Here is a 20,380-nt window from a genome sequence, read left to right as displayed (position 1 = left end):
TTGATGCTGGAATTAGAAATACAATTGTGGTGGACTTGGAAAGCTAGACTTCTACCTATGGCATATTCCAATTGAGAGGTTATCCTTGCACTCATGCTCGTGCTGCAATGCAAGCAGCAAAGAGACCAGTGGAGGAGTTTGTTGACAGCTGCTACAAGAGAGATTCATATCTAAAGATATATGCGCATATGATTAAACCTATTCCAAGTGATACATACTAGGTAAAATGTAAAGAAGTTGGTTTGAATCCACCTGCAATTAGGAAGATGTTTGGTAGACCAAAAAAAGTGCGTAGAAGAGCTCTTGATGAACCAAAAAAAGGTTAAACATCAACTGAAAAGGGTGTTACAGTTCATTGCAAGATTCGCTTCGGAGCAGGTCACAACTCAAGAAGTTGCAAAAATCCAATTCATCCAAACTCCCAAGTTTTATAAGGTAAATAGTATGTTCAATGTCTAGTATTATTTATGGTTATTTTAGCCATTACTAAACTTCAAATTTCTTGTGATAGCAACTTCAAGAACCAACTGATCAACAACCAATATCAAACTCACCGGCACCTATTCAACATACTGACTAAAGAACAACTTCAAACATACTTCACCAAGTGCTTATTATCAAGCTCCAAACAAATCAAAGGGCATGAGCAAGAAGGCATACACTTAGCCAACAATGTCTAGCATGAGCAAAGCTGTTACTAGGAATCATCTTATGTCTCAAGTATGGTCAAGTAAAGAAATTTTTTTTTATTTTATTGGGATTCAATATATAGTGTATTTTGACCTTTTTTCACTTCTTATTTTCCTGCTATTGTAGCCTATAGAAAAATGTAGTGCTGGAGTTGCCTTTGGTGACCCAAATGATTATAAAGAAAGACAGAAAACCACCTACTGTTTCTGTTGTGCCGCAGAAGCTCAGGGCCACAAAATACAAAACTACACAGCCTTGATTAACATAGATAGAATGGCTTCTCTTTGTTTAGAAAAATGTATTAGTTTGCGACCATTTTCTGGTGTACTGATATGGGTGGCTATGATATGCTTATGTCTACCGAATTTTTGTTCAAAGCATTAGTATGGTGTATGATGTTTATGTACCAGCAAATCTGGTCTAGTTTAGAAGTACTTTGTGCAACTATTTTAGACAAGGTTAGTTGTTGATGAAAATGCAATCCTATTTCTAGTTCATGTTATATTATACAACTATCTTCAATCATAGTTCTTCAATCTATGGCGTTCCATCTCTATTTTCTTGATAAGGAATGGATTATATCCATTGCAAAAATGAAGATCATTTGCTGCATTTTTTTTCAACCAGCCAACAAAGAAGAAATATAGCAATTTCAATTTATTTCATAGACATCATCAATAGCATAACCAACATGAAATTAAAGTCCATGCTTTTCATTTCATCTTCCAATTTTTGCAATCCAAAAAGTACACTAGCTTCCATATTCAAAAGGCCAGCAACACCTGTGGCTACCAAACTAACTTCTCTATTAGTATCCTTTTGGCTTATCTCTCAGCTTATCGGATTACACCAGGACTAGAAGCTATATTCATCTCTTTCACATACCAAGTACAACATGTCTTTCGAGCTTTTTGGATCAACAATTTTGACCCTAGTCTTTCATTGACAGTCACAAAACTTCTAATTATACCTATATCTTCTAATGGTTCTACATTTATTCTTGTAATAAAACCTAATAAATTTAGAGGTTCTTGGAGATTTTAGTTTTCAAGATTATAAGATTTAATTAGAATCATAAAAATTTTCTATCTTAATTAACTTATATGACTTGATGTCCAGCTTTAAGAAGGTACAAAAATTCTAAAATATAGAGGATGTCAAACTAACCATGCTGAATTTTAAACTTATATGCCTTGCCACACAACACGTGCATATACTTGATCAGCAAGGTTGTTGAATGCTTTTTAAGCTCATTGGAAAAGAAATACCGTTAAAGAAGTAATCACTCACAGTAACCTTAAATCTGTCTTCAATTGTTAATGATTTTCTGTTAAATTCATATTTGATTGAGCTAATTTCTTGTAGCCCATGCATCATTTGTATTACCGTTTTCTAGTAATCTTCCCTTAGAATCACCTATTCTGCAAGATTTTCTGTTAAATTCATATTTGATTGAGCTAATTTCTTGTAGCCCATGCATCATTTGTATTACCGTTTTCTAGTAATCTTCCCTTAGAATCACCTATTCTGCAAGATTTGGTCGCTCAATTTCTCTTCACGAGGCTAGGTTTTTTAAAGGAGTGTAAGGATCGATATGGCAAAAAATTTGAATAGCAACAGTATGGTTAACTAACAAAATGCAAAGGACCAAAAGCAAATGGTTTTAGAAGGTACATTGGCTTATGAACAATGGAGCTGTGATTCCAGCCAAAAGCTTATTCCCAAACAATCGTTCAGGGAACTCTATGATTCAGAAATCAGTAGAGTCCTCATTTTTTGCTTACTATAGGCTCTTTTTTAAATTCTTTTTCTTGGTTGATTTAAAATCCCGGTAATTTTGTACTATTTTGCTTTCTTTCTCGGAATATCTAACTCTATTAGGTCACTTGTTCAAGTTAGAATCCTATGTATTTTGTATCATAAGTCTTGATCCACAGTTAAAAGTGTACTGTATCTTTCCAAATTTTTTGCACAAAATTTTACCTATCCATACAAATCTCAAATACAACTAATAAGAAAATAAACAAATAAAATAAAAATACCTAGCACCACCACCTACTGCCTGCTTCCCCTCCTCTCTCCTCATCCCTTTTCCTCCCTTCCCCTTCTTCCTCCTCCCACCTCTGCTCCTCCCCTCCCCTCCCGGTCACGGCTCTTGGCCTCGACCTTTTGGTCATAGGCAGTAGCCACAACCAAAGGGTGGGGGAGGGAGGGGAAGGGAGAAGGAAGAAGGGGAGGAGAGGAGGGAGGATGACAAAGGAGGAAGAAAAAGAGAGAGAGTAAGGAGAAAGGAGGGAAAGAGGGAAGAGGGAGGAGGAGGGAGGGGGTGGTGGTGGTGGATGATTCTTTTTATGTTCAAAAAATACCCCAATAATATATAAAATTTTATAAACACCCCAATAAACAACTATAGTAACAATTTTTTCATATACACTGCTACAGTAATTTTTATGAAAAATAGACCTAAAAACACTTGATCCATACGGAGCCCTAGACATTCTGAGATTTTTCAATATGCATATCATAATTGTGTTTTCAATTCAGATGTTGATAAGTGAATATTTAACGTATATTTTGTACAAGTTTGGCATGAACTTTTGTTATGATTTGAGAGAATTAAAGCCATATTTGAACTCTTTTTGGTGCTAATTGCTTAAGTGTTGTTTGAATAATCAAACTTGCTAAATGAGTGGATTAATTCTTTAATTTGTGATATTTTGAAGGATATTGACATGTGAACTTCATGTACGAGATAAAGAAAGAGCAAGGATCATTTGGATGATAAAGTACAAAAGAAACTAGGAGCAAAAATGAAGAAAAAATGATGGAATTGAAAATCTGGAAATTGATCACACGGATCCGAGTGTGCAACAAGGAGAGATCCGAACCATCGTCTGTACTTCTGGAGCAATAGATCTGAGGTCAATCGATCCGAGCTCGGATCCACATGAAAAAGGCCTCGGGTCAAACTTATGGCTTGCCCAGCTCTCGCCGGGACTCAGTCGTTCACTTCAGTCCTCACTTAAAACCGGAATAAAATCACAGGAATAAATATATCAACAATCCAAAACTTAAAGCGAAACTTATATATATTTTAATCTCAAAAGGGAGTACAAACACTGAATATACAAAGGTTCTCAATCCTTCGTACATCCAGTCCGTGCCGAAAGGTAGGGCAAGAACCATTACAAAATCTGAAACTAGTCTAGGCTAGTCTATACCGAACTCTCGTCCTTACTCGCCTTTCCCTGTTAAGGAAAACAAAACTAAAGGGATGAGCTAAAAGCTCAGTGAGGTTCCGAACACATAATCAAACAATAGGTTCAATGCATTAACCATCAATAATCAATAATTCACGAAACATTTACAATGGAAAGCAATACTAACACATTCATTAAAAGGATACGGGCTCACAGGGAGCCTTTCATTCGTTCGTTCGTTCATTCATTCTCCTGTCATTTCCCTTATTCCTCCAATCATTTAAAAATGCATTTTTGTAAGTAAAACCCTCGTTTGCATTGGCATTCGTTCGTTCATTTCATTCACCCCCTCCTGGACGTTGGCCAGGCTCCACCCGACAACAAGGTAATACTCGAGCATACCAAACGTTCACCCAGGGTCACCAAATCGCCCGACCGAGTCCGCTTCTAGCTCGAGTCGACCGGCAACGAAGGGCAAGGGCCCAGTTCAGCCAAACGGCTTACATTCATGCGCAACTAGCATTTAATTATTTAATCATTGAAAATTTCACATTCATTTAGGTCGAGTGCGATAAAGTACACACTCGCCTAGAAAACTCATTTTAAGCAATCATTGAAAACATTTAACATGTTGTCATTCGTTCATAACAAATATAATCAAGAACAAGCCACATAGTCAATGAAAATATAACAAATAAGGAACACTCACCTATTTACACAAAATAATATCCAAAATATCCTGCCGGATAATACCGCCAGTCACCGATGAACCCTAATATAATCAAAAGAACACATTATGCTTCAACCATCAAAGATTTAAGTGATTTAAAGTGATTCAAAGAAAATTTGAATACGTACTAGTACAAAGTATAAATATGATTTTGGTAGTGAAAAGAGTACATTTAAACCGAAAGACATAAGTAAAATATTTATAAAACTTATGCTCACTTGTAAAACTTTAAAATCGCTATTTGAGTCGAAATAGCAAAGAAAACGTATTTCTATTAGTCGTAAATTTCATTTTTTCAAGGGTACAAGTTTCGGCTGAATACTAACTTATATACCTTGGTAAAAGAAGACGTAAATACCCTAGATGGTTCACGTGGTATTCGCTCTCAAATCGTTACCTAATCCTCGAGTGTAAATTTTGGCAGCACGCCCTTTGTATTTACCTATTTTCCAGCCATTTATGGCTTCATTATTTTCCTCAATCAATCCCAAAGTCACACACAAAATCATCTCATTTCAATAGCCAATCCATAGGCTCCAAGTCATACAAGTACAAAATCAAGCTAGGAACATGTGCGGAAATGAAGGTTGAGTCAAGAAACAAAAGACAGATTTGACGTTGTTTTGCGTAACGGACACAACCAAGGCTATGCTTATCAGATTGAGGTGTAATTTATACCGTTTTGAAGCTAAGATAGAGGACTACAATTTTTATGAAGACCACTTAGTCCAGTTTGTAGTGTATCTAAGTCATATTCCCAATTTACAGAACCGGATTCCTACCAACAGGCTAGTTAACTGCAGTACATTCAAATGGCCATAACTCAGGCTACCGAAGTCCGATTAAGGCGTTCTCAGGGGCGTTGGAAAGTTAAGATATAGTACTATGACTTTAATTGTTTTGGCTAAATACTAATTCAGTACGTATCAAGGTGAACAACCATGATCAAATTGGTGCACTGTCAAAACTGTTCACTGACTTTAATCCTATGGCAGTCAGGGTATTTCCATCTTTTCACAGGCTATGTTGCTCCGATTAAGCTGAAATTTTGTAGGCAACTAGAAAACATCATTCCCTACAACTTTTATGTTTTGTGATAAGGCTAGTTCAGCCTCTAACATGGCCAAACAGATTCGAGCAGACAGGGCAGATTACTACCATTGGAACCCTAAGCTGGAATTTGTACCCACAAACCAGAATTTTCTTTAAACCAAGTCAACTACCATCTAAACACTAGATATTTCATATATCAAAACTATCAAACCATGACTAATCATCAATCTTCATATTATGGCAGAAATTTCACCAAGAAAACTAAAATATCGATAAATCCACTACAACCCATGAAATTTTCTCACAAAATTACTAATTCAACAACTATAACCACAAATTGCCCATTAATTGAAGTAAAGAAGGAGTTTCTTGAAATTTTACCTTATCTCCCTAAGGAAGATGGTAGCTTAAGCTTTGTCCTCCAAAATAACTTCACAAACACCCTGAAAACCACCTTACCTAGCACTTTTATGGTGGGTTTTGCAAAATTTCTGGTTGGAGTTCAATATGGAGCAAGAAATTGAAGTGAAAAATGAAGTTTCTCTCCCTTTCCTTCCCTCAAAATTTTCGGCCAGCTTATGGAGAAGATGAAGATGATCTTGGTCAAAATTTATGTTTAGTAAAGGTGGAGGAAAAATAGTCAAAGTCCAACCCCAACCAAATCGTGACACTTGGCACCTTTTGTTTTCAAACTTATCCTCTTGTCTCTCAATGGTAATCTATCTAACTAATCTCCAATTATCTCCTAGCACCTTGTAAAATAATAACACTTAGCACAAAACTCACTTAGTCACCAAAATTATATCGCACTAGCAGGTCCCACGTCTATAACGCACTTCAAACTAACGTACACTAACTCATAATTTTAAAACTGTACTTACTTATAAAATACATAAAAAGTTTAATATTTCAAAGGACAGTATAAAAATATAGGCAAGGAAATAAAATATTGCTTAGAAAATGTGAAAATTTTCGGGTTCTCACAGTATTACTCATTGAGAAATGGTAAAAACAATGGAATAACATGAGTAGAACTTGAGTTGTAAGTTCATGAGAATAGACATACATTCAAGTGGATGAAATCTGCATTTCATGCATGAACAAGAACAGAGTTAGTTATTTACCAAGAGATTAGGAAAAACTAAGCTGTTCTAAGATCATTATTATCATGAGAATGAGAGTTTGGTATTTTTGAAAATGAATCCCTAATTAAACAAGAGTAGTAACAAGTGTTAAATTCATTCATTTGGATCTTTTGTGCCATAAGTGGAATCTACATCCCTAGATTCAAGTCTTTAGTGAATTTTTCTCCATTTGTATCTTGCAATTGTTAAATCAGATTGTAGGTAGTAGTTAATATAAATTCTCTGCTCAAATTCATTGTAAGTCTAAATAATAGAGAAAATAAGGACCTAGTACTTGTAGACATTGCTCCTCATGGGATCGACCCGATTAATGCCCTAAACTACTAGTTTGGCCTGTATACTTGCAGTGAACGGGTATAAATTGGAATTAAACTTGCACTCACAGAAAAAACCCGTCAGATGTAACACAAAATTTATTGGAGAACTTCCACCCAACTTTAGATTTTCTGTTAAGTATGGGAATCACAGCTCCAATGTAACCAAAGGTTTTTCATTCTTATTTTTTACCCAAATCTTACTTTCTCACTGTACTTAACATTTTTCAAATCATTTCTCAATTTGTGGATGTAACTATACCCTTACGTACCTTTACAGGATGTCATTCCTACCCAAGTCAAATAGGGTAAATATTGAGCATGACATCCTGCTGGCATTGATATCACTAATGTAACGTTGTAGTAGTTTCCAACAAATTTTGTGTGTAATATTTTACTTCTAAAGTTCACATGCTTTTATAAGAAGCTTGGAACTTTACTGTGCAGCTTGGAACCCAGTGGAACCACCAAACTGTCAATAGGCCTAATGATTATCAAAGCAATCTTATCAGCGTGGTAGGTGATTTTTTTACAAAAACAAATAACTAAAGAAAATAGGCAAATCACAATAAAACCACCTCTTCATTGCAATAATCTAAAACTAAAATTGTTCAATGAGAAAACATAAGTCTAAAACTGACCTTTCATGCGTGATTGATCACAGAGAGCGGAGGTTTTCACTGTCTAATACTTTCCTGATAGCCCTGTAGCATCTAAATAACAAAAAAGGAATACAAAATTTCCATTTTAGAAACTTGGCCAACTTGGGATAAAGTGCGTCAAGAACAGAAATGATAAATGTTTGAGGCAATTCATAGCTAAGTTCAGGCCACATCTCCACATTCCGTGTTTTGCTAGGAAGGATTTCATTTACATTTAAAATAATGACACGTAATGAATCAATCTCAACTATTGAAATATTGAGTAGTAATAAAATCCATGTAAGAGAGAGAGAGAGAGAGAGAGAGAGAGAGAGAGATGAAAGCAAGTACCTCCATGGTAAATGGTCAAGAAACATGGATGGTGATACTATAATATCCTTGAAGGATTCTCGTTTTGCAATGTATGCTTTGTAACTACAATCTTCCTCCCAAATACTGAAGCGTTTCAATAAAGGATGATGGACATGTTCTTTTACTGGAACTATATGGATAACAAGTCCCGGTACAAACATTTCAGGGACATTATGAGATGACCGAGTTTCTGATGAAGGAATGGCTGTTGCTAATTTAAACTGATCATCATAGTGACATACGTTAGGAGGACTGAATAAATCATCGTAATTAGGTTTGGAATCAGTTAAGCTAATCTCGGGCTTGGAGCTGTCTTCTTTGCCAATTTCGTCCCAACAAGATTCCAGGTCTTCTTCCCCCCTCCCTGCAATCACATTGAGAACTTTAAGATGAAGATCTTTCATATCTAGACTATAGAAGGATAGCTTCTAAATGATGTTTTTTGTAAAAGCCAATTGCACTTTTGATCCCTAATGTCTAGATCTTATACTAATTAGGTCCCATAATTTTTTTGAGAATCCCATATTCTCATTTGTTTCGGAGCAACCAAGGCCAGTCAACAAAACTGACAAATTATTAAGAGAGGAAAAGCATGCAAACTTCGCATAGACATCAACTCACAGTTCTGAAGGGACGTAAGTAGTGTACATAATGCTTTGTTCTAGCCAACTCAACTCCCATACGATGTGCAGTGCCTTTTTTAAAAAAAATTGTTTTAGCAGGGGAGAGGGAAACGGGATTTGAACCCAGTACATCTAAATCCTGGGGCTTCAACCTTAGCTATTAGACAAGGCCCCCTCGGAATATGATGTGCAGTTGAAATGATGTAAGAGAGAATTTCTTGTGAATAGCATGAGAAGTTGAATGTTTCCCTTCAATACTAGAGCCGATTCCACATCTAGCTTATGTTACATTTTCCTTTTAGCAATTAATTTAAAGCTAATTATAGCTTCCCTTTCAAAAAGACTCCATTATCACTAGACCATTAAGTCCAGGTGCATCAATCCCCACTCCCACACTTTCAATATTTTTACTTGGCCTTCTTGCTTCCAATATGTCATGCCCCTCCCAGCTTTTCTTCCACCTATTACCTCTCCTTCTCTCTGGTTTCACCTTTACCCTCCTCTTCCTTACCTCTCTTTTCTTTCCTAACCTAAGAGCATCTGCCCATCTCTTATTGCTTTTCTGTAGGTGCTACATGGATGTGGCTGCAAGGAAGATTGGCAAAAGAGAGAAGAAAGAAGGCAACAGTCAATGCAGTAGAAAATTAGAGCTTAAAGTGAACAGGAAATGATGGCTTTTGTTGATTACTATTTAAGTTTATGAGACGTTTGAGTTGAAGGTAAATCTTAGGGTTGGAATAAAGGAGAACGGGAAGTGACTCGAAGATGGAGCTTGTGAAAGAGATGTAGGATGATTTTTGATTGGGCTTAGCATGTGATGATGACTGTTGGTGTTCTCCTAGGGTAGCTGGAGAAATATAGAGCATGGTCGATGGTTCATGTTGGCTATATTATTCTTATAAGTTTTCTGGTCTACTCATTAATGGCTGCCTAACTATTGGAAGAGGCAGGATTTGTGGTGCCAACAGTGGGTGGAATGAGAAGAAACAATGACTGGTGCTGGTGCTGCTAGGCTGTATGTTTTGAGGAGTCCTCCACTGAGGGAATAATTGCCTTTTCGTTTATCCATGTGTAAATGATATACTTAAACCAAGGCTAATATTGGGACATCAAGAGGATTGCATCAAAGCGATAAAAACTGAACATTGGGCAGGGAAACTAACACACTTGAACTTTAAGCTGTGAAGTGATAAATGGGATATTCATGGAGGGGTGACATTGAAGCTAACGCTCAAATTCAATTCCCATCAGTTGCATTTGATTCACCTAAACTGATAGTTAAGTTGTAAAAAAAAATGTTTTTAACGAGTCTTCTAGGACAAATATTGGTTTATGATCCAAAAATTGAGGAAGCAAGAGTGCAATTCGTCCTTTAGTATAATTATAAAGTCATAGAGCAACCAAAATTAACCACTACTTCAATCTGCATTACCATATTGATGGGTTTGTCTCAATGTTTGTGTTGTCCTTGCTTCAACCTTTGACAGCGAACTGAAATCAGAAACCTCTTTAAGCATTTTGTTGTCCTTTACGTTGAAACCATTGAGAGAAAAATAACGGTGTGCCAGTGAAACAATTGCTGATCTGGCTATGCTATCTTGTGATAGTGCATCAATTGCAGCTGCACGAAGCCTCATGATTGATGCAACCGAAAGGCGTGCTGAGAATTCATTGTTAAGGATGACACTGGACATTTGAGCACTTGCGATGTTAACTTCAATCAAAAATTGAATATATACATCTTTCAAAAATAAAAAATATAAGAAATGATCAACCACCATGTGCAAGTCTGAGCAAAATTCGTGCTGCTTAATAACTTTTAATATATATATATATATATATATTGAGTAATGCATTATCTCATATTCCCAAGGTTTTCATGCGGATGAAGTCATGAATGACAGAAATAAGATGCCATTAAGACTGCCAACATGACAGAATATGCTCCTATGTATGTATACTTTATTCTTTTAATTAACTTCTGGTATATGACTGTCTAAAATCCAATTCACTGGGTCAACAAGATAGTATCACTTATTCCAAACTTGAAAATATTAAGATTTAAAATTTGAGAGATATTATGAAGCATAACTTGCTTAGCCATGCGCCTGAGGTATCTTGATCCTTCTCCTAAGACCGTAACTGTCCATGCTCTCACTAACAAATTCAATACAAAAAAATGTTCACTAAATAAAGCACGACAAGATGCAATTAGAATTGCAAAACATTATAGAAATCTTGTTACCTTGTGACAAAGTTGGAACATGCATCAGCTGCATTTAAATCTAGACATGGAAGAGGTCCATAAGCATAAACGTGTAACTTTGGGTATCGGCGATATAACTGCATGGTAGATGATAAGGAGAATTATGAGTACATGAATGCAATTTAATTTGGCTGGCCAACACAGCCATCACTTTTGAATGATGCCAATGATACTGTAAATTCTGAAAAGTCCTATCTACATTCTTGAATGCAAGAATAGAATACGAAAGTGTGTTCCTCTATTTGCAATGTTATATTAGATAACATTACCAACAAGGATATATGATGACAATTGTTAGAGAACCAAGGCAAAATGTTTGTCAGATCAAGGGTAATACTCCATTTACAAATCTTCAAGCAAACGAATGAAGAACATGTATGAGAAACTTCTAAACTTTTCCATGACTTGCTCCAAATTAACTGTCAACAACTTAGGCAAGTATTAAAAATTGAAAGTACTTTGATTCATTGGTAGATACTTGGCCTCAGCATATATAAACACAATAAAAGAACTATTAGCAAATTCAACATCACTATATTTTGACCTTCTTTTGTTTCAAACTGTTTTCGTCCAAGAGTTCCGGTAGCCATAGATGAGCATAAGAGGCATACCTAAGAAACAAGATCAAGTAATGTAGAGAATGTACAGAAATATGATTTCATGAGCTTACGCTTCCCCGGAGTGGGACAAACTTTTTCTTTTAAATCATGTTGTAGTTATTGGTATCTAAGTTTGAGGTTACACAATGTAAGTGCTAAGACGCCTTTGAACTACTTTAGGTACGATGAATTGTGATATTATAGTTCTAAGGGTAAATATTACGCTGGTCCCTTTAAGTTTGTTGAAAAGATATGGATCTGTCCCACAGTCTTCATAATATCAAAGACCACCCCAGCAGTTTGTCAGAATTTGAAGACTAAGATTACTAGGTGGCAGTGGCGGAGCCAGAAAAAATTTTCAGTGGGGGCAAAAATAACTTTAAAATTTTTTACCTACTTTTTTTCTAATTTTTTAAGAAAAAAAATATTCGCCAACAAGTACAAATGATGTATATATTCCATGAAAAACATAAAAAGACAAACTCAAAATTATTAATGTAATAATAATTTTATTTCAAAAAAAAAACTAAATCATTTATAATTGCTCATGACGAGTTTTCATATTTTGATACCAGTTTACAACATTTTCATTTTGAACTTCACGAAACATATTTTTCTCAATAAAAGTAACTAAACAATCATTCATCCAAGTGTCTTCTATTCTATTTCATAACCAATTTTTCACTATATTCATAACTGAAAAAGCCTTTTCTACGGTAACTATAATAACAGGTAAAATCAAAGGCAACTTTAGGAGCATAAAAATCAATGAATACACAAAATTCCAAAGACACATTCGAAATTATATCAAATTTTTATAGGTATTATAGAAATTAAAATGGCCCCCACTGCCCCCAGTGTAAATCCGCCCAACAGAGGAATTTGTATGAATTAATAGCAGGTAATGCACAAAACGTGTATACGAAATCTATCAGTATTTACTATTTTTTTTTTTTTTGTTTTTGTAGGAGTTGGAAATACTTTTGCTTTCTATATCACATGCCACCTTTTGGTACATAAGGTTGAGAAAATGCATGGTGAGTATTAAGGCTCTTTAAACTAATTTATATACCAAAGCTTTGCATTGTAGTTTTTAGGTTCATTATCATTAATCTCCCACATAGTCCACTAGAAATAAATAAGGACTCCCCTATGATGTATTTCTGGAGGGTACCAATTGAGGTCTCAATGAACCATTTATATATTCAATCACCGTTCTTCAAAAAAACAAATACTGAAATTCACCTAACATTGTTTAAAAGAAAAAAAAAAAAAAAAAAAGTTCCGGCCACCCTTGCACGGAGTACCCCCCATACCTGCCCAAGCTATTTCTCCCACCATTGCTCCACACAAAAACACCCTAGGACCAAAAGTTCCTCTCCACATCAAAGATTCCACCAATTATTCCATCGAGACAACCTTTTTGCATCGTCAATACCTCACCTCCCAGGATACTATTCTCTTGAGTAGGTGAGTAACAAATCCTCAAGTAGTTTCCTTCGGATATAGACGTAGAAAATGTACCACAAACAAGGAATTTACAGTCAATCCAATTCAGTTATTCAGTGAATTAATAATTTCCTGAAGATAGAAGTGTGCAAATAGGTAACTGAATGAATTAAAACCATTTTTTATTGAGCTAGAGTTGAGTCTATAACCACACCAGTTTGCAACCAAAACTCAATCTTTATCTCAGCACAATAGCTTCAGTTCTGCTTTCAGGATTTCCTTCAATTTTCTCAATTTTCACATTATAGCCTTTTGTTCAACAGTCTTCTTATTCCCTAACGTGTACCAAATTCAGAGGTAAGTGCACTGGTGAAATCAATGGGCTCAACAGTTTATAAGTCATAAAGCTGTAACCGTATTTAGTGTCTCAGTTCTATCCTCCTAGCAAGTGCTTGCAAGATGGAGAAGGTGTAGTGGCAAGGGAAGGGGAGGGAAGTTGGCCATTGGGATGGTAATGAAACAGATTGAAGACTAGTTTTGATGACAGGGTGGGGGAACAAGAAACAAGAACAGGAAATAAGAAATGAAAAGGAAAGGAACTACAGTAACATAATGAAATTAATTATAATGTTAAAGCTTGTTAGAGAAAAGCCAGAAAGCAGAAGGTCCATGATAATTTAAAAAGAGGAGGTTCATTTCTTTTTATAAACTACAAGGACGGACAGTGATACTTAGCCTTTTTCGCTACAATGAAGCATTTTTAAATTTACAAGCTTTGAACATACTTAGCTCTTGTAAAATCTAGGCAAGCATCCAACTTAAATTCAACTTGCATGGTAGTTAAGATATCCTAGGAGGGCAAAGCTACATTGATCTCCAAATTACTTTCACTGCACTAGTTAGATTCACATCTATCACTCAATAAACACAGCATTCCTGATGTTTTGCAGAGCACTATAACCTCAACTGATATATCTGTTGTTGCTATCCTCATCAAACAACAGAAAAGCCAACTTATGACACAGTAAAGCATGGCCAGCATAAAGTTTTCCAACCCTTCAATCAAATAGTACAGAAGATCAAGCTGTATTTTATTTATAAGCCAAGTTCATAAATGACTACAACCTCCAGATGAATCACTCGAAAACCTCTGTGTGTCTCATTTGGAAGGGCACTAGATAAACTTATTTGTTTAAGTTAATTAATTAAATCCAAATCTCTAGCAAGCCATTGATCACTTAATGGTTTACAAATTATTTTTTCCATATTTTTCTTTATTTCTTCCAGATTATGTCATTATTTCAAAAGCTGAACACTTAACATAATCAATATAGATCTTAACTGAATATTGAAAATAAAGAAATTTTGGTACCCGAAAGCCTAACACTGCAGCAATGGCTCCTCCAAGAGAATGCCCCACTATTCGAAGATTATAACCTTCACATTCACAACCTTCTCCCAACAATGAAGAAAGATAACCACCTAATTTCGGAGAAAATGTGAATTAAATTAATGCCATATATATAAGTCATGTCCCAGGTACAAGTTTAACTGAAGAAGATTAAGCTTAATGCAACCTGTGCAGGTTTCAAATGGATCAAGCATAAGTAGCTTTTGTGCCTCAGAGACCACATGGATTTTTTCTTTCTTAGTTTGTTGGTGAACAACAGGGAGATAATGGATAAATAAATCATGGTACCAGCAGAACCAGGAAATCCATATCAAGTTAAAGAAGATCATAATATCTTCATTTACAAAACGAAACCAAGAAATCATCCTCTCACAAAACTGAGTTCTGCACATTGTACTATATCAACTAGAGAGCAATATCAAACTCTCTACTAGTAAAATGCTTGCTGGCTACTATGTTTATGTTGTTGTCGACCAAAATTTGATTTAACTAGATGCCCACTCAAATGTAACTTTCTCCCTCTCCCTATAAATGTTTTCTTCGAAATCATATAAGCTAGTTGAAATATAATGTGATGGACATCTGTTGGATTGTTTATTAAATAATGTAAAATCTTTTCACCTAATAAAACTCTTATATATCCCCAGCTATTAGTACAAGAATTAACTACCTCCATGTATTTAGAATTCATAAACAGCACTCTAGGAGATGTCTTGTCAAACTGCACTTTTTGAGTTGAATTAGTAAAAGAGTAAGAAGAACAAATGTATTATCAAAAACGAACTTGATCGAATAATTTTGCTACATGTATCACAATCATATCTTGATATGACAAAATCATGTACACAAATACAGTCACCATAATCCTCTTTTTGTAGAACCAACATATTCAAAGATAACTTTTAGGACAATACTTGGAGTAAAAATGCATTTCTTGCTTAATAAAAATCTTAGTCACAAGAAATACTCCTACTAGGACGATATAATGTATATATTTGCATATTTTCTTTCTCAATTTGCTAGCATGCACAAAGTAACATTTTAAGATGTCCAAATTCAAAGCCAGCAGTGTCTTTGTGCATCTTCTTTCTTCTTATTCAACTATCACAATTAAATGTCAAGGTAAGAAAGATATATCTGTGAAAATAGTCTGTTGGTAGAGCTTCAAAAATAAATTTTACACTAACATGACTCCTCTCAAAAAGGGTTTTTAAGGTATCAAGGAAACTGAAAAAATGCAGCTAGTAATATCAACGAGCAGTACTATAAGAACCAATAAGCTGTTGACAATAACTTTCAGTGTTAATCAGAGTGTCAAAATTTTGAGTAGAAGGTTTCGACATGTTTTGTATTTATTACTTGTAATAGCTAGTGATATAGAGAAAATTAAAAGATAGGTAACAAAACTTTTTAACTCAAGCCCATCAAACAACTTGTTTCTGATCAAAATTCTAATTGAGCTAAGAAAGTGGTCAAACTAACTCCATTGCAACTATATGGCCATGCAGTTTCTTCTTTAACAAATTGTAAATTATAGTTATATGTGTACTCATTACAGAGAAATTCTGGCGCTACTTGTTTTCAATTCTAGTTAGATCCCCCAAAATATAGTATTTTACATCTCATTGCAATATGCTACACAATGAGAATCGGGAATCAAGCATGTAGAAGAATCATTTCGTCAATAAAGAAAAAAAAAAGAAAGGAAAACAAGTTTCTGAACCTTGAGTAGAATTTCCTTCTATTTGCATGTAAAGATCCTGAGCAGCTTCAATTACACCAGAGTGACCATAATATGATAATGAAGAAACCATTGTCGTAGTTGCACCATCACTAAGCACAAAAATTAGAGAGAGAAATAAAAACCTTATCAATGAACAGAATAATTAAGGAAAAAGTTTGAATACCGTCTCCCCAAAAAAATATCTCAAGTAATTCGGATATTATTCACACACACAAACACACACATTTTGATCAATGAAAACTACTAATGAATACCTAGTCATTTTCGAAACATTAGCAGGTATGTCTAAAACACACTAACTTGACCTAAAATATGTTACAATTGGTATAGTAAATCCTTCTAGAAGAAAATTACTTGCTTGCCTTTTGAGTCTATCCACAAATGAGGTCCATATCAACAGTATTTTGGAAGAAAATTCGGTCTACCAGTTTGGTAGGCCTACAGTACTTGAAGTACTAGCACAAAATTGTAGTTTACAATAGTCTCCCCCCCCCAAAAAAAAATGTTGTGCTGAACAAATAACTAATTGATTGGTAGGTTTTACATGAAATGTTCCGAAAACTTGCTCAACCAACTTCTCCCCGATCAAATGAAAGTCAACTTCAACAAGTTAGTTGTCTCACAAAAAATTACTGGCTGCTAAAAAATTCAATGTTTGAGTAGAAAGATGAAGAAAGATGAGTGGTAGTATTACTAATTCAGCAAACAAAACATTGGGAAGAGCAGAGTGACAGGGCTAAAAAGGTCCACTAAATAGATCACAAGAATAATCATGACAGTGGTTTTGTACTCATGCGTGTCTATGGCAAAACACTGATCCATATAAATAGGAAATGGGGCAGGAACGGATGTCAGTGACAATCGTTCCTGAAGGTTCACGGCCACGATGTGGCCTCAAAAATTTGTGCGGTTCAGATTACAGCATGTAACTCGATTTTCACGTCATGTGTGGAGCTCACAAAAAAGTGTTGTAAAATTACATCGTGTGCAATGGAAGTTACGTGCAGTGAAAAATGAATACAACCGGCACAAACGGTTGCACCTTGTCCATATAAATAAGAGCTGCCTCCAGAATGCAGAAATGGTATTCATGATGAATGCCAACACAATCAATAGTAATAGGAGGACTAGCAGTGCCATCTGATGAACCGTTTCTTTCTTAAAACTCAAAATAATGATTTTTATTCTCTCACAAAACTTCGTGAAAGAAACTTAGTATTTTATGCTTTTATGATTTTTACGCTTAAAACTCAAGTATTTTGTGAGGAAACTTAGCCTACCCACTGCTAGTACTTAAAATAGTGGTGCAATGCTATCATAACCTCTCACAACATCCACTTTCCTTAGGTTGCAACATCTAAGTGGTAAACTTCTTAAATGTTAGACACTTCAAAGGCAGTGACCATATAAGTTTAGGTTTACTGTTACCCTCTCAAGTTTTTATTAGTTAATATTGAAGCTGTCATGTTTATTTTTTCCAATTCTCATGAATGCATGCACAGTTTGGCTTCTCTCTTTATACAAGAATTAAGTCCAGCTAAAGAATACAGAGTACTTAGTTTGGCACAAGAGAGTATCTACTTTTATTTATACTGCTCAATTATCATGTTTGGCACAGTTTGACTTCTCTCTTTATACAAGAATCAAGTCCAGCTAAAAAATACAGAGTACTTAGTTTGGCACAAGAGAGTATCTACTTTTATTTGTACTGCTCAACTATCACAATTTTATTATTTGTTGTTTTGTGATTCTTCTCTTAAAACAATTTTATAGCTGAGTAAATATATCATTTTAAGACATCTTTTACATCACGCATATAGTATATTATTCACACAAATAGATGCCAAATATAGAGTGTGCTTGGCATGTCTTGCCTTGTCCTAGAAAGGTAGTTTTTCTAATATGCCATGTATAGTAACATGTCAAAACACCCCACAAAAATACTTATAAAAACACCCTACAATTTTTACAAAAACACCCTACAAAATACATTAAAAATAAAAAACACAAACGCACACAAGGAAGTGGGAAGAAAGACAGGGGGTGGCCGGCAGGGAGGAGAAAGAGGGGGTGTGGCAAGTGGGGTAGGGGGTAGGGGAAGAAAGAGGGCAGGGGGCTGTGGTAGTGGTGGTTGCTGGCCGGGTGGGCGGTGGATGTGATGGAGCTCGGAGACAGGGGTGGGCGGCATGTGGAGGGTGACAAACTTTCACTAACCATCTTCCAAACACTAAAGACACAAAGGTTTTTGTAAAAGTTTTACAGTAAGCAATGAAAGTCAGCCATAGAAAAATATTGTTGTTTAAAGGACTTATTTATCTATCAAAAAATTTTGAGGACTCCAAATTGCTATTTTACTGTTTAAGGGCTAAAATGAACAAAGAAATTCAAGACAATAACTATTAACACAAATAACAGATTATGGACTTCCAAAGTAATCTACCATGCATTATTAATCAGGGCAACAGAAAAAGATGTTATCACCATGGTGGCTAAACATATACTAAGCATGTGCTTCAGGAACTTTATTCACTTATCCAAATCCTATCAACATTTCCAATGCTTGTCCCATGGCAAGCATCAGACAAGCATCTTCCAGCATATAACAAGTGATCAAAAGAACCACAACTTACTTAATTAAGCCATCCAAATCCTCTTTGCTTAGGCAGCATTCCCTACACAAACCATCAGTAATCAGGTCTTCTGGAGTCTCAGTTCCTCTAACAGCAATCACAACAGATTTTAGATGGTGTAAAACCATCATAAAATATGATGCTTTACACTTGCCCTAGAAAAATATTACCAAGAAAAGATTATAATAATTTCCTCACTTTCTACAAAATGCATAAAAGAGAATATGTTATGTGCATAAAATAGTTTTTAGAAAAAAAAAGTAATAATTAAAGGAAAAACAAACTCTTCCAAACTGAAAAAGAAATAACAACTACTAACTTTATTACTGTATTTTAATCACAACATCATTTACAAACAATAGTGTAGAAAAATGATAGTATCAACTTGTTAAAAGACTTAAAAGAGTGAGAAAAGGCTGACAGGCCATAAAGTAAAGTTAGAATATTGCAACTATTTGATAGATTGCTTTTCATTCCACATCAAGACCAAAAGGAATTTGAGAAGAAAAGTTAGTTATGGAAGAGTTTATGTGTGTTTGTTGAGAGAGAGAGAGAAATGTTGTGCTTGTGTCAACAAGAAAAGTAGCCAGGCAAAAACACTGGAGAAAAACGGGGATGAGGATAACAAATTTGGGTGGAAACCTTTGCAATCCATCAGATACAATAAATCATATAACTATATAGAACACAGAAAATTTTAACCGAGAAAGATGCATTTTGCCTACAACGCTACTAAGATATGACAAAATTAACACAAAAGAGGTAAACAGTCCAAATTGAACATCACTATCAAATTTCCTGACATGCCAATGCACAAGCAAAAAGCGCCATGAACTAGTTAGAAAATGTGTACATACATTACAAAATGGCCTTAATACCCAAAACAGTTAAGTTTCTATGAAATCCCAGATTACACAGCACGAACTAATATGGACTCACTTGATTAATACGTCCTTTTCTAAGCGCATCTGGTGTCAACTTGACATGCTTCAAAAAGGCTGCTGCATGACCTCGCCACCAATTATCCCCTTCAACTGCAGGCCTCCTAGAGAGTAGCAGTTCAATCAACCAACAATGGTAACAGTGCCCACTATCCATAACTCAATGTAGTTTAAAGGCCTTACTAGTCCATACTAAATTAATTTCCACTTACCTTAAAATGTGAATATTGATATATAAAGGTCCTTCTCTTGTAAAACCTTGTAAACCAAATATAATAGTGTTTTTACACGTTTCCCACTATCTCCTTAAAAGTAACTAACTGATATGGTGGCCCAAAAGTTTTTCACTATTTTCTCCGGACAGTTATGTGTTTTCAACTCATGCCCAAACTTGGGAAGGAGGAGTTGAAGAACAACACAAAACAGGATAAGAAACTTGCGTCCTTGAAACACATTAAACATAAGAAAAAATCGTAAATCAAACTACACAATCTTGTAAACAAATAGAAGTGGCTTAAGCGTGTTCCACTTTTTTTCTATGAGAAGCCTATGTTTAAAATGTCCATAAAATT

The 20,380-nt window shown here is 35.2% G+C and overlaps 1 protein-coding gene across 1 annotated transcript; it reads right to left on the bottom strand.

Moving 5' to 3' along the window:
* Positions 1-7,790: 7,790 nt before the first annotated feature.
* LOC113758326 (sn1-specific diacylglycerol lipase beta-like) lies at positions 7,791-19,965 on the bottom strand. The gene is made up of 8 exons (XM_027301242.1): positions 19,807-19,965; positions 18,868-19,022; positions 16,205-16,326; positions 14,455-14,564; positions 11,014-11,111; positions 10,201-10,454; positions 8,125-8,509; positions 7,791-7,845 (listed from the first exon to the last, which is right to left on the bottom strand). Exons 1-8 carry the CDS (start codon positions 19,963-19,965, stop codon positions 7,791-7,793), a joined length of 1,338 nt encoding a protein of 445 aa, XP_027157043.1.
* Between the last annotated feature and the right edge of the window lie 415 nt (positions 19,966-20,380).

This window comes from Coffea eugenioides, unplaced genomic scaffold (assembly GCF_003713205.1).
Source record: "Coffea eugenioides isolate CCC68of unplaced genomic scaffold, Ceug_1.0 ScVebR1_482;HRSCAF=1167, whole genome shotgun sequence".
Taxonomy (NCBI): domain Eukaryota; kingdom Viridiplantae; phylum Streptophyta; class Magnoliopsida; order Gentianales; family Rubiaceae; genus Coffea; species Coffea eugenioides.
This window is presented reverse-complemented; position numbering and strand designations above follow the sequence as displayed.

Bases quoted from the DNA above. Each gene is read 5' to 3' on its own strand.
- LOC113758326 (XM_027301242.1), bottom strand. From the start codon at position 19,965: ATGGATAGTGGGCACTGTTACCATTGTTGGTTGATTGAACTGCTACTC. The intron at 19,023-19,806 runs GTGAGTCCATAT...ATATTTTTCTAG, and splicing joins GAAAAGGACGTATTAATCAA to GGCAAGTGTAAAGCATCATA. The intron at 11,112-14,454 runs GTACCAAAATTT...TCTACCATGCAG, and splicing joins CTGCAGTGTTAGGCTTTCGG to TTATATCGCCGATACCCAAA.